This window comes from Myotis daubentonii, chromosome 2 (assembly GCF_963259705.1).
Source record: "Myotis daubentonii chromosome 2, mMyoDau2.1, whole genome shotgun sequence".
In the NCBI taxonomy this organism is placed as follows: Eukaryota; Metazoa; Chordata; class Mammalia; order Chiroptera; family Vespertilionidae; genus Myotis; species Myotis daubentonii.
In genome coordinates, this window is record NC_081841.1 from 55,386,047 (window position 1) to 55,407,537 (window position 21,491).

Below are 21,491 nucleotides of genomic sequence, written 5' to 3' on the forward strand. Positions count from 1 at the left end.
CACTGGGCCACTAATCTATATATATAAAAGGCTAAGTGTTCGTCCTTCCCTCCAACCAGTAGCTATGATGCACAATGACCTCCAGGGAGCAGATGCTCAACCCAGGAGCTGCCATGACGCACACTGGCCATTTAAAAATAAATGGTGCCCTGACCAGTTTGGCTCAGTGGCTAGAGCATTGGCCTTTGGACTGAAGAGTCCCAGGTTCGATTCCGGTCAAGAGCATGTACCTTGGTTGTGGGCACATCCCCCGTAGGGGGTGTGCAGGAGGTAACTGATAGATGTTTCTCTCTCATGGATGTTTCTAACTCTCTATCCCTCTCCCTTCTTCTCTGTAAAAAATCAATAAAATATATTTAAAAAATAAAATAATTGGCACCATGGGCCTGGCATTGACAAACTAACACTCGGCTTCCCTCAAGTGGGGCACAGGCTCCACAACGGCCCTGGAGCGACACCCCACCAAATCACAGTCAACATTGCCAAGGCCCCATGGTGCAAAATGCGGCCCACAGCCCAGCCCAGCCCAGCCCAAAAACGTTTGTGCCGGGGTTCTTGTCCCAGCATCAAGAAGGGTTCAGGAATCTGGAAAAGGCTGTGCATAGATGACATAGAAATCCAAAGACTAATAAAGAGTCCAGAGACGAAAGATAATTTTGAAAGGCATTGGGGGTCAGAGGAGCTTTGCTAAAGAAGCTAAGATCTAAGGTCTTAAGTCTAAGGTCTTAGGTTCTCTCCGTTTCCAGGACCCCATGCTTTTTATTAATACAATTTGTCCTAAGGCAAGGCAGAGATATACACTTCAAAGGTTTGGTACAGAGTCCATTGTCAGAATGGGGGAATTAGCCTACGGCTGTTCAGGTGTTTGGACAGTAGGAGGCAATAGCATGCAGATTAAGATGCTCTTTTAACTGTCTGGCAGCCAGCAATCAGTTTAATGTATCCTATTCAGGTTTGGGGAAATGCCTTTAGCCATTCCCAACAGGTGACTACATGTGTGACTCAACCCTGTTGAGTCCCTAAGTCTCATCAACTTTTTGATGAAACTCTTGAAATTATGACATGCTGGAATTGGTTCCCGGCACGTTTGCTGTGGACACCAGGTAATGACATGAAATAGCAATGCCCAGCTTCCTCTCCCTAGCAACTAGCCTCCTTGGTGTTTCTTCAGCCCAGGAACCTGACTTGCTTTATAGCCAGGTGCAAACATTATACACTGTAACCAAATGTCTGTGAAGCGTTTTCCCATGCCTCATCTCATTTGATCCTCACAGAAGTCCTGGAGTAGGTAGATAGGAGACTCAGTAGAATCCTATTTTTTTTTTTTCATTAGCAAGACAATGGAGATTTAGAAAGTTTAGAAACTTGACCTGACTGAAAAGAGGTAAGAAATGGTGGAACTTGAAAATGACTTCAGGTTTTCTCACTGCCCAGAATATATAGTCCAACACTACTACAGTTAAATATTTTACCCTTTTTTCTCCCTTCATGATCTACAATAAAAATCTGCTTCGTGTTGATGTTTACTACTATGTTGCTGACAATTACCTGAAAGAGAAGTCAGGGTGCTTCACTGGGCTGGAAAAAGTTTAGCTAAATCAGAAAGCAGGTCTAATTAAGCAAGTTTCTCTCTCTCTCTCTCTCTCTCTCTCTCTCTCTCTATATATATATATATATATATATATATATATATATATATATATGAAGGCTAAGTTGACTCATGCATGCACCATACATATAAAGCTCTCCCTGGCACCAATCACATGCATGTGTTTCGATCTGTCATTGTTGATTATGAATGTGGTTGACACTTCTATTATAGAGAAAGGGGAAATAGCGATATTAAAATATTTCTTCTAATTTCCTTTCATTGTGCACAAATCTGTGCACCAGGACACTAGTATCAATATAAAAGATGGGTTTGCCCACAACATTTGCAGTAATCCAGTAAGAATTTCCAGGTAAAATAATAAATATAATTAAATGGATATTCTGGACAAAGAGAATCATGATGGCAAATAACAGTTGTTGAAATTAGAGAAGTGTATGTTGAAGCACGTGGAAAGAAACAGAAAAGCAACAATTATTTCCTTTCTATGAAAGAGCTATTTTATTGATTCCATTTATTAAGCAAATAATAATAATTCTGCTCAACTGGTATGGCTCAGTAGTTGAGCTTCAACCCATAAACGAGGACATCAATGTTTGATTCCCTGTCAGGGCACATGGCCCCAGTCGAAGGCTCAATCCCCAGTAAAGGGCATGCAGGAGGCAGCCAAGCAATGATTCTCTCTCATCATTGATGTTTCTATCTCTCTCTCCCTCTCCCTTCCTCTCTCTGAAATCAATAAAAACATAATCTATAAAAATAACAACGTAATATGCTAATTATACTGGACATCCTTATGGATGACCTTCTGGACGAAGTCAGGGTTGCCAGGGAAGCCCGGGTCCTGGGTTCCAGAGGGAAGCTGGTGCCAGCAGCCGGGGGACGGAGGGAATACTCTTGCATGAATTTTGTGCATCGAGCCTCTAGTAAAGAAATAATTCTATGACACCAATACTCACTTCCCTCTTGTGAATATTGTTTTAAAGTATCATAAATATTTTACCTATACCTCTAAGATTTTAACAGTCTCTTTAAGTCAATATATTTTTCTCTTCCGTTTAAAGAATGAGACATAAAAATTCATAGGAACTTATATGTGACAAATAAACATTGGAACAGTGATTGAAATCAGGGTTATGCTCCCCAAATAAACCATTGTACCAACTTTCTGGGGAGGGGAAAAACCTTACAAAATAAACAAATACAAAGGAATCTTAGAAATTCAGAATAAAATGCTATTTAGGTTATTTATTCTTTCACAAAAGTACTAAATGAGCCTATCCATAGTGCAAGGTTTGGTTTATGACAATTTCATATCCCCAAAAATTAAACATTCAGAGAACAATTACTCTTTTTGAATTAAAACTCATAGACACAGACAGTAGCATGGTGGTTACTAGAGGAAAGGGGGCTGGAGGGTCATAAAGAGTAAGGGGGTAAAATATATGAAGATGGAAGAAGATTTCACTTTGCGTAGTGGGCACACAATGCAATGAGTGACATAGAATTGTACATTTGAAACCTATATAATCTTGTTAACCAATGTCACCCTAATAAATTTAATTTAAAAAAACTTATATTTCTAAACTTAAACACAGAAAATCACTTTAGCAAAGAAACTCAGAATGCCCCAGCTCTTCTATTGCTAACTCAGATGTAATATATACCTGCATGATAATTTAGTCTCTTATGGGCAAGACTCTCTGTCATATTTGGATTAAGTACTGACTTATCCATACCACTAATCTCAGTCACAGCTGTAGAATATGTGGCTGGTAAATTCTATCTCACTCATACATATTACTTGGTCATTCTCCATCAGTCTGATTTGAGTCACAGCAAACTTTTGTATTCTTAAACAATCAAAGCTCTTTCATGTTCATCAGGCCCTACATCTGTTTCTAATGTTAGGTCTCCTGGGCTAAAATTCCCAAACTCAAATTCCTTTTTGCTTCATCTATATAATTGGACCTGCATTGCTATATTTTACAGTCCATATAAGATTACATGAGCATCAGGGAACAGTGTGGTATGTTTACCAATATGACAGAAAATTTCACAATTCACTGGAATTTCATTTTTCTTGACTATAAGCATTTCTCAAGCAAAGAGGACAGTTTGTTCATTATTGTCTACCAAAGGGCTTACTGTAATGTAGTATTGACTAAAAATTATTAATCAACAAAATCAATGGTAGTCTCTAAATGCCTACTTCCTAATTAAACTATTAAGATATCTTGCCTTGAAATGATCATTGTTTCGCGCTGAACATCTGGTTTGAATGAGCTTATATGTCTGGGTTTTTCTAGGACTTCTTGTTTTCCGGAACCATAGATAAAAATTTCTGTAACCCTTCAACAATACTAATCACTACTTAAACTCCTTATTCAACAGACAGAACCACTCTTTCCTTTTCAGTTCTGCCTCCTAAGATCTGTACTGTGGACATATTTAGAACAAAATCCTATGTTTTAATCATGAAGATAACAGATGCACCCCTATGATTACATTCCTAGGCTATCACACGTTAAATGTGGTTTTTTAGTTAAGATGTTTTTGTATAGATAGTAGTAAAATATCACAATGATACCCAACAATATCATTAATTTAAGAAAGATCTCTCCATTACTCCCCAGGGCTTCCTTGAGGTGGGTTTCCTCAAGTCTGAATAGCAGCTCATCTACTCTCTCATCTACTCCATATAATCTCAGAAGCACAAATCCATTTGAGTGACCTTGGGGAGATAGCTGGACTCTTAATAAGTCAGTTTCCTAACATATAAATTAGGAAGATTAATAGTAATTTCTTCAGTAGCAGTTGTCAATATTTATTTAGATAAAGCTTAAAAGGGACTTACAAACAAATGTGGTTCCTTCCAAGTGCTTAATAAATTATAACTATTAGTACTATCTTAAATAGTAACAGTTTTAATGTAATGGCATACAGCTATCCACATATAATTCACTCAAAATAATTCATCTTTGTGCATCACAATAGTATCAAGAGGACAACTGGCCTTGTTTAATATATTATGTGTACCCACTGATCTGTATATAAATTGGGGATTACAATAATGTTTACTTTATTTATGGAAATAATTCAGACTTCTTTTTTGGATATTACTATTCTGAAACCATTTTATTATAAATGTACTCATTTTGCATCTTCCAAATTCCTTCGAATGTGTGTATCCATGTGCAGGGATTGCAAGGACCACATTTTCAGTTGTCTTCAGTAGGATTCTAAATGTGATTTTAGTTCTGCCAATCAGGTACATTCATAAAAGATATGAACTTTAAACTTAGTTGTCAAATATATATATACTAGGGGCCCGGTGCACGAAATTCGTGCACTGGGTGTGTGTGGGGGGGAGTGTCCCTCAGCCCAGCCTGCCCCCTCTCACATACTGGGAGCCCTCAGGCCTTGACCCCCATCACCCTCCAATCACAGGATCGGCCCCTTGCCCAGGCCTGACGCCTCTGGCCTAGGCGTCCGGCCCGGGCAGCGGGGACCCACAGCTGCAGCGGCCCCGTGATCGTGGGCTCCACTTAAGGCCCAGGCAAGGGACCCCTAGCTCCTGGGACTGCCAGCTTTGACTGTGCCCAGCTCCCATCGCTGGCTCCACCCCTACTTCCTGCTATCACTGGCCAGGGCGGAAAAGGCACCTGATTCTCCGATCATGGCTGGGGGGGCAGGGCAAAGGCGGCCCTAGGGCCACCTTTGCCCTGCCCCCTCAGCTCTTAGCTCCCCCCTGGGTTTCCGATCACTGTCAGTGGCAGGGGGCTTCTTCCTGCTTTCCCTTTCGCCTCCCTGCATTGTGCCTACATATGCAAATTAACCGCCATCTTGTTGGCAGTTAACTGCCAATCTTAGTTGGCAGTTAATTTGCATATAGCCCTGATTAGCCAATGAAAAGGGTAGCTCGTACGCCAATTACCATTTTTCTCTTTTATTAGTGTTGATATATGATCATAACAGATTCAGATGATCCTAAACCTTATAGAAATAGAGTACTAGTTTCATGAAGACTAGAACTAACATAGCACTATATTTCCTTTCTCACAAAAATGAAGACTCAATTTTGTGAATTTGCTTTGAGACCATTCTAGCAAGTTCATCTTAACATTTGCCTTCAGCTCTCTTGATAATTCCTTAAGCCATTCATTACTCCGTATTAAATAGATTTATGTTTAAATAGCTAAGGTGGATTCTGCTCTCAGAAACTTCACTTGATATACAAAGAGCATTTCCAGGTAACAGACTCTGAAAGCAGTAACAATCTGGGATCAATTTATTAACCTGGTTAGATCTGAAGTCAACAAAAATTCCATTAGGCAATTAAATGCTGGTAGTCTACATTCACACATTAGGAAGTTAGAGCTTCCCTAGAATTAAATGCCTACTAAAAGCAAGTTTGAATAAACTTAAATAATAAATGCAAAGCTAATATAGTAGCCTGGCAGCTTCCATATGCATTAGAGAGCTTAAAGAAAGAAAATGTAACTTTAATGTTTCAATCATCTTACAACAGAAGAGGTAACTTAGTCAGTTATTAAATCTTGATTCTACAGATTCCTTAATTATAAAGTTGATTTAATTCACAAGCTCTCCATATGTCTTCTGTGAATGAATGTTAGGGTGTTGATTGGGAAAGAGTGATGACTGAGAATTAGAATGAGTCCTGAATTTGAAAGCACAACCTGACTGTCTTGTCAACAGAAGGATCCATCTTCCTCTGCCTCATGAAGTGGTTCAGGCATTGTTTAGAAACTCTGTAATTACCTCATAGAAAGGAGTTAACTTTAAATTTCTCCTTGTGTTTGCATTCACCACTACTAGGCTATCTTAGGACCTATAGCACGTATCAGAACAACTGGGCATTAACCAGAAGATGGCAAACATGCATAAACGAAGAAACAAAAAGTTTACATATTAAGAGTTTTACAAGATTTTGCTTGTTTGTTTATTTATTTATTTAAATACATTTTAATTAATTTCAGAGAGGAAAGGAGAGGGAGAGAAGGCTAGAAACATCAATGATGAAAGAGAATCATTGATTGACTGCCTCCTGCATGCCCCCTACTGGGGATGGAGCCTGCAACCAAGGCATGTGCCCTAACTGGAAATCTAATTGTAACCTCCTGGTTCATGGGTTGATGCTCAACCACTGAACCACACTGTCTGAGTTTTGCTCATTTATTTGAACAGAAATATGAAAACTTATGTTTGGATGAATTCTAATATCCCATGTCTAAAGCAGACATTAATTTTATATTGAGCTGAAATTATTGAATTTAGTGCATCTATCAGAAATTGTGGATTCTCTATGCATCTTTGAGTAGATGGGAGGCAATCCACTAGTTCCTCAGGTAATTAATAGATGAATGATTCAAAGTTATCCTATAATAAATAGTTGAAATATTAGTTAATATAGAGGTTTAAATCGATACATTGATGAGATAGATAGGTTGGAATGCATTCAACATTTTCAAGCTATTTATTAATCTCCATACTATATTCCCTAAAATATCCAGAAATAAATACATTTTATTTTGTTATAACTGAGGAAAAGAGGAATTGGGGTTGATGATGAGAGTGGGACATGCTGCTATTGAAGCTTCCCTGAAGCTTCCCTGATAGTGTCTTCCTTAAGTCTTGGAATGATGGAACCAAGTTATTGTATAGCTTCCAGAAGCCTATGTAAAGTGGTAATAAAAATGGTAATTCACAGAGATGCACCTTTATTATAGGAGATTAATCATGAAAGTGTAGAACAAAAATAAATGGGAAACCTACTGAGGTAATTTTTACTCAATAATAATAGCAATAACACTAATAATAATAACAACAAATCTTATTAATGGAAGCCTGATTTGAACCAAAAAACTTTCATACAATCCAGATTTGAATCAGTTTCTGGAAAAAGAACACTTTCTGTGAAGTAAAGTGTCCTGTTGCAAATTATGAAAGACCCTGCAGTTTCACCCCACACATGCAATGAATCTCATGATCAGTTTACAGTGGCTAATTACTTAAAAGAGCAGCCAATGGCCAATGCTGAAGAATATGAAAAACAAAATAAATAATGCAGTAGCTATAATAATAAAAGCATAATATGCTAATTGGACCAGACAGCCTAACAACCTTCCAGATATCCTTCCGGACAAACTTCTGGACAAAGACAGAGCTGGGAGGGCTGAGGCAAGCCACCATGGCTGTGAGGGCCAAGCCCCTTGCATGAATTTTGTGCATCAGGCCTCTAGTTGAATTATAACCCCCAAAATAAAATTAATAATCATTAGTGCATACTGTTATAAATAATTGAATGATTAATTAAAAGTGGGAAGGATTAACTATTTTTAAAATATATTTTATTGACTTGAGAGAGAGAGGGAGAGATAAAGAGAGGAAGAGAGGAAGGGAGAGGGAGAGAGATACAGCTATCAGCTGTTCCATGCACGCCCCGGACTGGGCATCAAGCTGGTAACTCAGGCGTGAGCCCTGACTGGAAATTGAACTGCAACCACTTGATGCATGGGTCGATGCTCAACCAAATAGCCACACTGACCAGGACAAGAATTAACTTTCTTGCAAAAGAGCACTAATTAATACATGCAAAAGAAATGAAGAAAGTAGATAAGCACAATCTCAAAAACAGAAAAAAGGGGTGAGGGAGGTTGAAGTAGGTAAAGGTGGGATAAATGGTGATGGAAGGAGGCTTTGGGTAGCAAACACACAATGCAATATTCATGTGATGTATTCCAGAATTATACACTTGAAACCTATATAATTTATATAATGCTTGTCACCCCAATAAATTCAATAAAATTTTTAAAAATAATGTATTGAAACATTAAATCACATTTTACTCATTTAGTTATTCTTAATTTAATAAATGTAATTATTCACCAAAAAGCTTCCAGCAAACAAAATCCCGGGACCAGACAGCTTCACAGGGGAGTTTTACCAAACATTCAAAGAAGAACTAAAACCTATCCTCCTCAGACTACACCAAAAAAATTCAAGAGGAAGGAACACTTCCAAGCTCATTCTATGAAGCCAGCATCATCCTCATCCTAAAAACAGATAAAGATAACACAATGAAAGAGAATTACAGGTCAATATCCCTCATGAACATAGATGCCAAAATCCTCAACAAAATTCTAGTAAATCAGATCCAGCATTACATCAGAAAAATCATACACCATGATGAAGTAGGATTTATCCCAGGGATGCAAGGATGGTACAATATCCACAAATCAATAAACGTGATACATCACATAAACAAATACAGTGATAAAAATCACATAGTCATATCAATTGAAGCAGAAAAAGCATTTGACAAAATCCAACACCCTTTCTTGATAAAAACCCTCAGCAAAATGGGAATAGAAGGATGATACCTCAACATAATAAAAGCCTTAAATGACAAACCTACAGCCAACATCATACTCAATGGGCAAAATCTAAAACCATTTCCCCTAAGAACAGGAACAAGACAGTGATGCTCACTTTCAACACTACTGTTCAACATAGTACTGGAAGTGCTAGCCATAATTATCAGACAAGAAGAAGAAATAAAAGGCATCCAAATTGGAAAAGAAGACGTAAAATTGTTCTTATTCACAGATGACATGATACTGTACATAGAAAACCCTAAAGACTCAATCAAAAATTATTAGACTTAATAAATGAATTCGGCAATGTAGCAGGATACAAAATTAACACAAAGAAATCGATGGCATTTTTATACACCAATAGTGAACTTACAGAAAGAGAGATTTAAAAAACAATCCTATTTACCATCGCATCAAAAAAATTAAGATACCTAGGAATAAACTTCACTAAGGAGGTAAAAGACATGTACTCAGAAAACTACATTTCAGGACACTGAAAAAATAGGTTAGAGGAAGACATAAACAGATGGAAGAATATACCGTGTTCATGGATAGGTAGAATCAACATCATTAAAATGTCCATACTACCCAAAGCAATCTATCGATTCAATGCACTCCCCATTAAAATACCAACTGCATATTTCACAGACCTAGAACAAACTTTCCAAAAATTCATCTGGAATAAAAAAAGACCCTGAATAGCTGCAGCAATCCTGAGAAAGAAGAACAAAGTAGGTGGAATCTCAATACCAGATTACAAAGCCACTGTTCTCAAAACTGCCTGGAACTGGCAAAAGAACAAACATATAGACAAATGGAATAGAATAGAGAACCCAGAAATTGACCCAAATCACTATCCTCAATTAATATTTGACAAGGGAGGCAAGAACATACAATGGCATCAAGACAGTCTCTTCAATAAATGGTATTGGGAAAATTGGACAGATACATGCAAAAAAATGAAACTAGACCACCAACTTACACCACACACAAAAATAAACTCAAAATGGATAAAGGACTTAAACATAAGACAGGAAACCATAAAAATATCAGAGGGATCCACAGGTGCAAAATCTCAGACATATGTCGAAGCAATATCTTCACTGATATAGCTCCTAGGGCAATGAAAACTGAGGAGAAAATAAATAAATGGGACTACATCAAAATAAAAAGCTCCTGTACAGCAAAAGAAACCATCAACAAAACAACTAGATAGCCCACTGCATGGGAGAACACATTGCCAATGTTATTTCCGATAAGGGTTTAATCTCCAACATTTAGAGGAAACTCATAGAACTTAACAAAAGAAAGATAAATAACCCAATCAAAAAATGGGCAATGGACCTAAATAGGTACTTTTCGAAAGGGGACATAAGGAAGGCTAATGACAACATGCTCAAAGTCACCAATCATCTGAGAGATGCAAATCAAAATAACAATCTCACACCTGTCAGAATGGCTGTCATTAACAAATCAACAAATAACAAGTGCTGGCGAGGATGCGGAGAAAAGGAACCCTTGTACATTGTTGGTGGGAATGCAGACTGGTGCAGCCACTGTGGAGAACAGTATGGAGTTTCCTCAGAAAACTAAAAATGGAACTCCCATTTGACCCAGTAATCCCACTTCTAGGAATATATCCCAAGAAACTAGAAACACCAATGAGAAAGGATATATGTACCCCTGTGTTCATAGCAGCACAATTCACCATAGCTAAGATTTGGAAACAGCCTAAGTGCCCATCAGCAAATGAGTGGATTAGAAAGCTGTGGTACATTTACACAATGGAATACAATGCTGCTATGAAAAAGAATGAACTCTTACCATTTGCAACAGTATGGATGGAACTGGAGAGCATTATGATAAGTGAACTAAGCCAGTCAGAGAAAGATAAATATCACATGATCTCAATCATTTGTGGAATATAATGAACAACATAAACTGGTGAACAAAAGCAGATCCAGAGACAGACAGCATGGATCAGACCATCAAACCTCAGAGGGAAGATAGGGGAGGGTGGTGGTAAGGGGGAGAGATCAACCGAAGGACTTGAATGCATGCATATAAACCTAACCAATGGACACAGACACCTGGCGGGTGAGGGCATGAAGGGGGGGGGGGCAATGGAGTGATAAGTACACATATATAATACCTTACTCAATAAAGAAAAAAGAAATTCCAAAATAAAATAAAAATAAATTAATTAATGTAATTATTTATATTCTGGTGATCTTTATGCATGTTCCTATAATCCATTATTGAAAATATTGATATAAAAGCTAATTGTGTAAAAATTTTGAAAGCATATAATTTGCCATGCTCAATGGAGATATATTTTATTCTTTAAAATTGCTATTAAGCATATTTGTTGTCAAATATATGTTGACAGAATGTGATTAGATTTGGTGTGGTGAGGACACAGTGAAATATAAAGATGATTAATTATAAAATTATACATATGGAACTTACATAATGTTATTAACTAATGATACCACAATAAATTTAATTTAAAAAGAAGAATGTGTTTTGAGTACTGTACAGGTTTGTATAGTTTCCTTAAAAAATTCATGTTCACCTGGAATCTGTAGATAAGACCTTATTTGTAAATAGGGTCTTTGCAGATGTCTTCAAGTTCAGATGATATCTCATATATTAAAGCAATTTATTTAAAGTTAAATAAATTAAAATTAAAGCATGTATCTTTATTTTATAATAGGTTCTCTATAATGTATAATTTTAAATAATATCAAGTTCTACAGATAAACATATAAACACTATTGTGACAATGTTTGTAATTCAACCTCATGCTTATGGCACATTATTCAAGTTCTAGATTTTGATTTTTAGTAAAACAATATATTCTGAGTTTAAACAGCCATTATGCTTTAACTAGAGGCCCAATGCATGATATTTGTGCACAGGCTGGGGGGTCCCCTAAGCCCAGCCTGCACCCTCTCCAATCTGGGACCCCTCAAGGGATGTCCAACTGAGGTTTAGGACCGATACCAGGGATTGCTCCTAAACCAGCAGTCAGACATCCCTCTCACAATCCGGAACCGCTGGCTCCTAACTGCTCACCTGCCTGCCTGCCTGATCGCCCCTAACTGCATGTATATAAGCCTAACCAATGGACACAGACCCCTGCCAGCTTCATCACCCCTAACCGCCTCTGCCTACCGGCCAGATCACCCCTAACTGACTCCCCTGCAGGCCTGGTTGCCCCCCCCCCACCAGCCTGGTCACATTTAACTGCCACACCTGCCGGTCTGGTCTCCCTTTACTGCCCGCCCCCCCAACCAGCCTGGTCGACCCTAACTGCCCCCCCCTCTGGCTTGGTCTCCCCATGCTGGCCTGGTCTCCCCTAACTGCCCCCCTGCAAGCTTTGTCACCCCTTACTGCCCCTCTTGCTGGCCTGGTCTCCCCTAACTGCCCCCCCTGCCAGCCTGGTCACCCCAATTTCCCCCCTTGCTAGCCTGGTCATCCCACACAGCCTGCTGTTCAGTCATTTGGTCATCCCTCACTAACCCCCCTGCTGGCCTTGTTGCCCCACGCAGCCTGCTGTTCATTACTTTTACTGTGACAGTGTCCCAGACAATTTGCATATTCCCATATTATTAGCATAGATAGTCTCTACTTCAGTATGAATTCTGTATTGCTTAACCATATACATTGAATAACTTCGTTTGTCTCCCAAAGAAACAGTAAAAATAACCTTAAAATCTTTGTTCAGAGAGTTTCTAGCATTTAAGATCATTAAATAACCACAATTTCTATTTATTTTAAACTATTTCATGAAACAAAATGTTTTATGAAACTCACAGATTAAGTAAAATCTAGCTATGTCTCAAATAATGAATGTACCATAAATGGGATATTACAAATGTCTTCTAAGACCAAAGCAGTGAAAAATAAGATGATGCTGAGGGAGAATATACATCATATTACACAGGAAAAAGGAAATCTGGGATTTTGAAAATACTATAAAGTACAATTCTCACACTTTTCTGTAAGAACTAAAAATTATGCAAAGAGGTCAATGGGGGGAAAAGAAGACATATGTAATACTTTCAACAATAAAGAATTTTTTTAAATGAAAAAAATAAATTATGCAAAGAGCTGTCTTTATCATCTCTGAATTCTCAGAAACTAAGCTTGAGGGCAACACATAAAAAAGATCCAACAAATAATTTTAATGAATATATGATAATGATTCTAACCATGATCAGGTTTTATATGTTATCATTCAGTGGAAAGTTGTAAAACATTAAAGACAATCTGACACCTCTGATGGTGAAGAATAATGGAAACCTCAGCCTCTTTCTAAAACATCACAATGACTGATTAATATTTTCCCTAAGATTAGAGAAAATCCCGCTTGTTCACAATCTAGGTGTTGCCATTTAGAAATTTCTAATGTCCATTTCATTGTTATTAAGTTTTTTCTTGTGAAATTATCGGTCATTAAGAAAATACTGATTTGAGGCTACCAGCACTTAAATATTCTATTCTAAATTGTGTAGCAATTCAGACTACTGCTTAATGCTTGGTGTCTTGAGACACCATCTCTGTGGTGCCTTTTGTTTATTCATCAACCGATCCCCTGTGTCCATTGTACAAGGAGCAGATAAAATATGGACAGCCCAAATAACATTATTTCTGTACAAAAGATCACATCATCTTGCCCACCAAGCTTGGAAGAAAATGACATAAGCACTCACTGCAACTACAGCTTATTTCACGTATCAAGATCATACTTCTCTAAGTGGTGTAGGTAGAAAATTCTGGCACCCTAGATCCTTAGAGAAATTTGGATTTGTATATAGAAATGGGTTGATGTGTGCCCTCTTTTGTTAATATTGTAGGGGAGCTCTTGGAATTATTTTTTATTATCAACATTTTGGATATGTGGTTAGAAACCAAATGACAGAGATGAAGCATCGCAAAGGCTTTTGGAAAATCCCAGCACAGTGATGTTTAAACAAGTCAGAGAGGCGTGTAAAGGGCACTGACACATATCAGTCATTTTACCAAAAACGTAAGTACGCCTTTGATAGTTTCTTTCAGGAATATATTTTTGCCTCAAAAGTGTATACTAGTATTTATGCTTTTTAAAAGTAATCTGAAGTATGTACAACATTATGTAAAAAGAAACTCAACCTCTCAAATTTTACAAAATATATAAATGAAGCAAATTTTAAAATACTATAATTTACTTATTACATGCAACATTATTATTCATTGTGACAAATATTTTGTGATTAATAACACTACATTATTTTTGTGTTCTTATCTAGATATCTTCTAATACCATTTTAAAAATAAATGATATGGCTCAGTGGTTGAGCATCGACCTGTGAACCAGGACGTCATGGTTTGATTTTGGTCAGGGCACATGCCCGGGGTGGGGGTTCAACCTCCAGTGTGGGGGTTCAGGGGCAGCTTATCAATGATTCTCTTTCATCATTGATGTTTCTATATGTCTCTTCCTATCTGAAATAAATAAAATAAGTAAAAATATATTTAGAAAATAATGATACATTCAAGAACACCATGTAATCATTTTTGTACAAGATTCCAGAAACTTTATTTAATGTGCTTAAAGAGAAGCATATAAAGGGAAAAGACAGAAACAATGCACAAAGAGAATTAATGTTTGAAAGTGGGAATGTATCCATCCCTAAATTTTATAGATAAAATTTTGAATAAGTGCATTAACATATTAAGTTAAATGGCTAAGCCTGGGAAAATATTATTCCTTTTAAAAGCTCTGAAACCCACGAAGAACATAGAAAACAAACAAGTCATACAGACTTAGGCAGACTGTCTAAACATTTAAGTATTTTTAAAAATGATCTTAGATAACAACACATCTAAAGCTTTTATGGAAAATAATAACTTCAAACAGGAAAAATAATTAAGCAAATCTTGTATAAGATCAAGAATTATCACTTGTTCCACTCTTCCTCAGTTACCTGTAAACTGCCCATTCTCACTTCTGAAATCTAAAACCCTATTCCCCACCTTTCTCCTTTGTCCAAAAATGTCTTATATATCTATTGTTGCCTCATTGTCTTGGGAATTTTTATGGAATTATCAATGTCTATGCACATGTATTAAAATATAATTACACATAATTACCTTGAAAGCCATACATGAAATGAAAAAGAAAAAAGTAATCATCTTTGCCTCCCCAAAACTTAACTTTAATATTGAGCTATTACCTTTTTTCATTTTTGGTCTCCTCAAAAAATAATAGGCAATATTGTGGGAGAGTTCTAAATCATTTTAGAAATAAGTAAGAACACTTGCAGTTTACAAAAATAAAATTAAGACAAGTAAAGGTCCTGCTTTAATATCAGGAGCAGACTCAGGATAGGTAGATGGTGAATAAAAATACACTCAAGAATATACTTACAATCTTACAAAAGACCATTAAACAGATTATTAACTAGAATTAGAATACCTTGCCATGCCAGATATTGGAATACATTGGGTACCCTCCCATTCATTAGATACCTCTGTATACTATTATCAGAAACACATTACTGTACCAGGTGGGCAACTTAGTTGTCTCTGTAGATTGTAAGTTTGAACAGAGAAAAGAAAAAAAAATGCTTCTTTAGATAGTACCATTAAAAAATGTATGCCCTCGCCAGTTTGGCTCAGTGGGTAGAGCGTTGGACCACAGACTGAAGCGTCCCAGGTTCGATTCCAGTCAAGAGCACATACTTGGGTTGCAGGCTCAATCCCCAGCTCTGGCCGGGGTGCATGCATGAGGCAACCAATCTATATGTCTCTCACATCGATATTTCTCTCTGTGTGTCTCTCCCTCTCCTTTCTACTCTTTCTAAAAAATAAAATAAAATCAATGGAAAAATGTCCTTGGGTGACGATTAACAACAACAACAAAAAAGTTTATAGAGAGCAACAAAAAATATATATATCTTCAACAACTATTGTGGTACGGTAAGGAAACTTTCTAGAGTTTTATTTGAGTAGGTAATAACCTCTTATTTTATTGTTTTCAGGAATATATCGAAATATTCAGAGGACAAAGATGTATACTGAAATGTGTAACAATACAATGAAGAAAATATAGGAATAATGAATTAATATATGCCATAATACATGAAAGAATTTTTAAAGTATTTTGTTACTATGTACTACAAAATTATTTTTCTCTAAAAGAAAAAGGCAGCAATGAGTTTTTTAAAAAGTGTATATGCATGTGTGTGCTTCTTTGTTGGTGTCATGACTTTCTTATTTCTTCATCTATTTTACAGCTAAAACTAAGAATATCATTGAGAAGCAGGAACACAATGAGAAATTACACAGAAGTAACAGAGTTTATTCTTCTTGGATTGACAAGTGACCCAGAGTGGCAGGTTGTACTTTTCATGTTTCTCCTTGCTAACTACATGCTCAGTGTGGCTGGGAACCTGATCATTATTGCTCTCACCCTTTCAGATCCCCACCTGCAGACTCCAATGTACTTCTTCCTTCGAAATTTCTCAGTCCTAGAAATACTATTTACATCAGTCTGCATTCCCAGATTCCTTGTCAGTATTGTGACGGGGGACAGAACCATTTCCTATAATGGATGTGTGACTCAGCTATTCTTTTATATTTTATTTGGGGTGGCCGAATTTTACTTTCTAGCTGCCATGTCCTATGACCGCTATGTGGCCATCTGCAAACCTCTGCATTACACCGCCATCATGAGCACCAAAGTTTGTATGCTTCTTGTCTTTAGCTCCTGGTTCATAGGATTGCTGATCATCTGTCCACCAATAATTCTGATACTGCAATTGGACTTCTGTGCCTCCAATGTAATTGATCATTTCCTCTGTGACTCTTCTCCAATTCTGCAGCTTTCTTGCACAAACACTCGCTTTCTAGAACTCATGGCATTTTGGTTAGCTGTTGTAACAATCATGGTCTCCTTAACACTAGTTACTCTCTCCTACACATATATCATCGGGACAATTCTGAGAATTCCTTCCATGAGCCAAAGGAAAAAAGCTTTTTCCACTTGTTCCTCCCACATGATAGTTGTCTCCCTCTCTTATGGTAGCTGCATTTTCATGTACATTAAACCTTCTGCAAGGGAGAGGGTGACTTTAAGCAAAGGAGTAGCTGTGCTCAATACCTCAGTGGCTCCTCTCTTGAATCCTTTCATATATACACTCAGAAATCAGCAAGTGAAGCAAGCCCTCAAGAACGTGGTCCTGAGAATCGCCTTTTCTTCAAAGAAATAAAAGTGATTGTGTGATATGTACCCCTGAAAGCAAAGCTGAATTAAAATTCTCTGTTCTTCTCTAGATAAATTCTTCAAACACCTAAATTCTTCCTTTTAGGTAGATATGCTTCCATACCATCAATGCCTAAAAACTAGGTCCTAAGTCTTTACAGTTATACAGATGACGGTAAATCTCTCACCTCTGTAATAAAATTTTAGATAAAGTAATAATCTCCAATGTTTCTCACAGTAAGGTAGATTATAAATTCATTAAAAACATTTAAAAATTGCTATCATATAGGAAACTTACTAAAAACCTCATACAAATATAAAACTTATGTGAAATAAATAAAAATATGAGCATTAATTGATCTCTCTCCAATGTTTTCTTCTGTTCCCAAGAACAGAAGATTAAAAGAATTATTAAAATGTCTACTTGAATTTATCAATGAGATATAGTTAAAACATTAGAAAAATTAAATAGAAATTAAATAAATATGCTGTCAAATATATCATATTTGCAGTTGAAAATGAGGTTGTATTGATTTTTGTATTTGTTTTCCTAGAAAAAAAAATAGTGAAGTTCCAGTGTAATAGAGGAAACAGAATTTGCCTTTTTTTCCTTTGATAATAGTTCCTAAAATAATAGATTATTTAACTAAAGATATCCTTATATCTGCCAATCATCTTTAAAAAAACCTGTGGTCTATAAAGGCAAATTAAGTTATCTTGATAAAATTCACTTTATATTCAGACTCTTTCAAATATTACAAAAAATAGTCTTTTCTATTGACATGAAGAAAACGAGAAACTCAGAACCCAGAATGGTGTGAGATACTGACTCCAGGGAGTATCTTAGAAATGATAATATGTAAATTACTTATGCCTTAGGTTTGTTTTGTTTTGTTTATTAACAAATCTACAATACTATCTTTATCTTTCCATTGTCTTTTTCACAGATTGTTCTATCTCCCTCTCTCATATCTGAGAAAATGACTCTTGGAGGACTTTGAGAACTGTAAAAAATATGTTCACATCTAGTTCCTATAGTTGATGAGTCCCTTGACTCTAATAAATTACTAAAAAAAAAATGGTTGTCTTGGGACAGTAGTTATCATTCTTACTAGATATAGGGTAACTGAATTTGACTTCTTGATTTGCAGCTTGGACTGATTTATACATTAACATAAAAAATTCTATATATTTTGCAAGTCCACAATAGAAATGTCCTCTCTTATTGCTCATAGACAAGAATGCCCTTAAGCATGCACCTCTTTTTGACCATTGTACTTGCAAGGAATTAGTTACATTCTTTTTCAAACATACATAGCATAATACTACTACAAAATGAAAATTAAAACCAATTGATTATGTATTGTTTATTAGAGTTATCCTATCTAATAAAAGAGAAATATGGTAATTAGCCATACCTCCGCTACCCTTCCCATTGGCTAATCAGGGAGATATGCAAATTAACAGCCAGCCAAGATGGCGGCCGACAGCCAGGCAGCTTGAAGTGAACATGAGGCTTGCTTGCTTCAGTGATGGAGGACTCCAACGTTCCCCGGTTGCCTTGCCAGCCTCTGAGCTTGCAGTTTGAAACATTGTTACAAATATAGAATAAAAGTTTAGTAATATTATTGCAAATTTGAAATCCATTAACTCATATTCCCAAGGGTCATTCCTCAAATTCTGGATATTACAGAATGCTCTCAATAGGGTGGTAATTATTCATGGACTGTTGAGTCTCTTGGTATCAAAATAACAAGTGACAATTGGCTAAAGAAAAAGTTATAATCATTAAAAGCTACTGGTCACAAAATCTCAGTAGCAATCAAGCAATAAGATAAGTTTGGAAACCCTTATTTTGTCTTAGATGTAAAAATAATAAGCCAGTTAGAGAAATACAAGTATCACATGATTTCACTCATATGTGGAATCTAATGAATAAAATAAACTGATGAACAAAATTGATCCAGAGACACAGAAGCACCAAACAGACTGTCAAATCTCAGAGGGCAGGCAGGTGAAGGGAGGTCGATGGGAAGAGATCAGTCAAAGAACTTGTATGCATATATGCATAACCCATGGACACAGACAATAGGGTGGTGAAGGCCTGGGGTGGGGGCAAGGGTGGGCTAGAAGAGGTCAATGGGGGGGGGAAGAGGACATATGTAATACTTTCAACAATAAAGATTTAATTTAAAAAAATAAAAATATTCAGAAGGAAAAATGAACAAAATAATTGGATAATTAAAATAGAAACATAAAACACAAATTATTTTTTACCGTCCATCACATTTCTGTCTTAATCATAACCAGACTTCCTGCACTTAATTTAGTTCCTTTAAGTAAGAATAGAACAAATGTTATAACATTTTTCTAAGATAATCTACTCACTTGATTTTCTATAAAAGAAGTAAACCACATTTTTTTTATTTAGAAGCAACTTTATTACTCATGAGTGATGACAGCATTTTTCAGTTCTCTATAACTACATTTTATATTATCCATTTTTTCATAAATATTTTATTTACTTCTAGTTCATATCATGCTCAGGAAAATGTTTTAATATAGTCTTTTAGTAATTCTATCTTCAATCCCTACCTTACATTTAAATATAATGGTGAATAGGCAGGGAGGAATTGCCTAAGAGCACAGGAAGAATACCAGTTTTTGCTTTGAATAAGGATTGGAGTGGGACAGCCAAATGAAATTAATTTTCACTTGAAATAACATTTAGAGACTATTGAATAAATCATGGTTTGCTTTCTCCCTTTATGCGGCCAAACATACTATTAAACAAACTTCTCATGAAAGAATTACTGTTATGAACTACGTATTAGTTAGGAACTATGTGAATAGATTTTATAGCACATTCAATTGCTTAAATTTTGCTCTTTTTATTATTACTAAGGAGATTATTGAAAAGCATTAAATATTTCTTAAGAAATTCGTTGATTTATAAAGTTGAGTGATCTGATGATTTCTAAGTTAATGAGGGCAGAGTACTCTTAGATAAGAGCAATATGCAGTCTGAATGAGGCAAAACTTTATATTATTAACCATGTTACAAGAAAGTGGGGAAGAAAGGGGTCCCAATATATGGTGATGGGAGAAAATTTTACTTTGGGTGGTGGGCACACCATGCAATATACAGTTCTTGTAACATAGAAACCCATACCTGAAACCTATATGATAATGTTGACCAATGTCACCCCAACAAATTTAATTTAAACAAAAACCCCTGTTCTCATAAAACACCTTAACTTCTCCATTAAAGAATTTAAATTGGGGGACCTTACTCATAATGAGAGTTATTGCCAGAAATAAATATTTATGTCCCATCTGTATATCAGGACAAGCATCTAATTACTGAACTACTCCTCTTATTCTTTGAGTTGCCCTCTATCCCTCTGAAGGTCCAACCCCTGTCCAATTCCTTAATTCAAAGTGGCATCTATACCTCATGGTACCTTTCTGTCTTCAAACCTCTCAAGCATGTAACGTTCCTATATATATAAAATTAAATTTGTTTTTTCCCCCATGAATCTGCCTCAAATAAATTTGACTATGAGAAGACCAATGGAGCCTTTGTAGGGTAGAGGAAAATTCTTCTTTCCTAATAGATTCAACATTCCTATACTTCACTATTTAATAAAGGAAGAGAAAAAAAAACATTAAAATATTATCAATAAATTCCTCAGAGGTTCTTAGATATAGACATATACATACATTTATACACATATACATTTATACATGTAAATACTTGCACTTAAATATATACATATAATATATATATATATATATATATATATATATATATACATATACACACACACACATTTATAGACACACACACAAAATGTGTGTGTGTGTGTTAAAATAAACTCAATCTTTACATAAAGATTTGGGAGCTGAAAGAATACATGCATGTATTGTTTTAGATGACTTGAAGGTTATAATACAACTAGAGGCCCAGTGCACAAAAATTTGTGCACTAGCAGGGGGCGGGGGGGGTGTTCCTCAGCCCAACCTGTGTCCTCTCACAGTCTGGGACCCCTCGGGAGATAACCACCTGCTGGGTTAGGCCCGATCCCCAGGTGGCAGATGGCAGGCCCGTATGGCCCCGAGGCGGGCGGCGGAGTGGGACAGCGTGCTAGCAGGGGGCGGGGGGGGGTGTTCCTCAGCCCAACCTGTGTCCTCTCACAGTCTGGGACCCCTCGGGAGATAACCACCTGCTGGG

The 21,491-nt window shown here is 36.5% G+C and overlaps 1 protein-coding gene across 1 annotated transcript; it reads left to right on the plus strand.

Moving 5' to 3' along the window:
• Positions 1–16,325: 16,325 nt before the first annotated feature.
• Positions 16,326–17,264, plus strand: LOC132226134 (olfactory receptor 6C75-like). Its single transcript, XM_059680996.1, has one exon. The coding sequence runs from the start codon at positions 16,326–16,328 to the stop codon at positions 17,262–17,264; it is 939 nt and encodes a 312-aa protein (XP_059536979.1).
• The last annotated feature ends 4,227 nt before the right edge of the window (positions 17,265–21,491 follow it).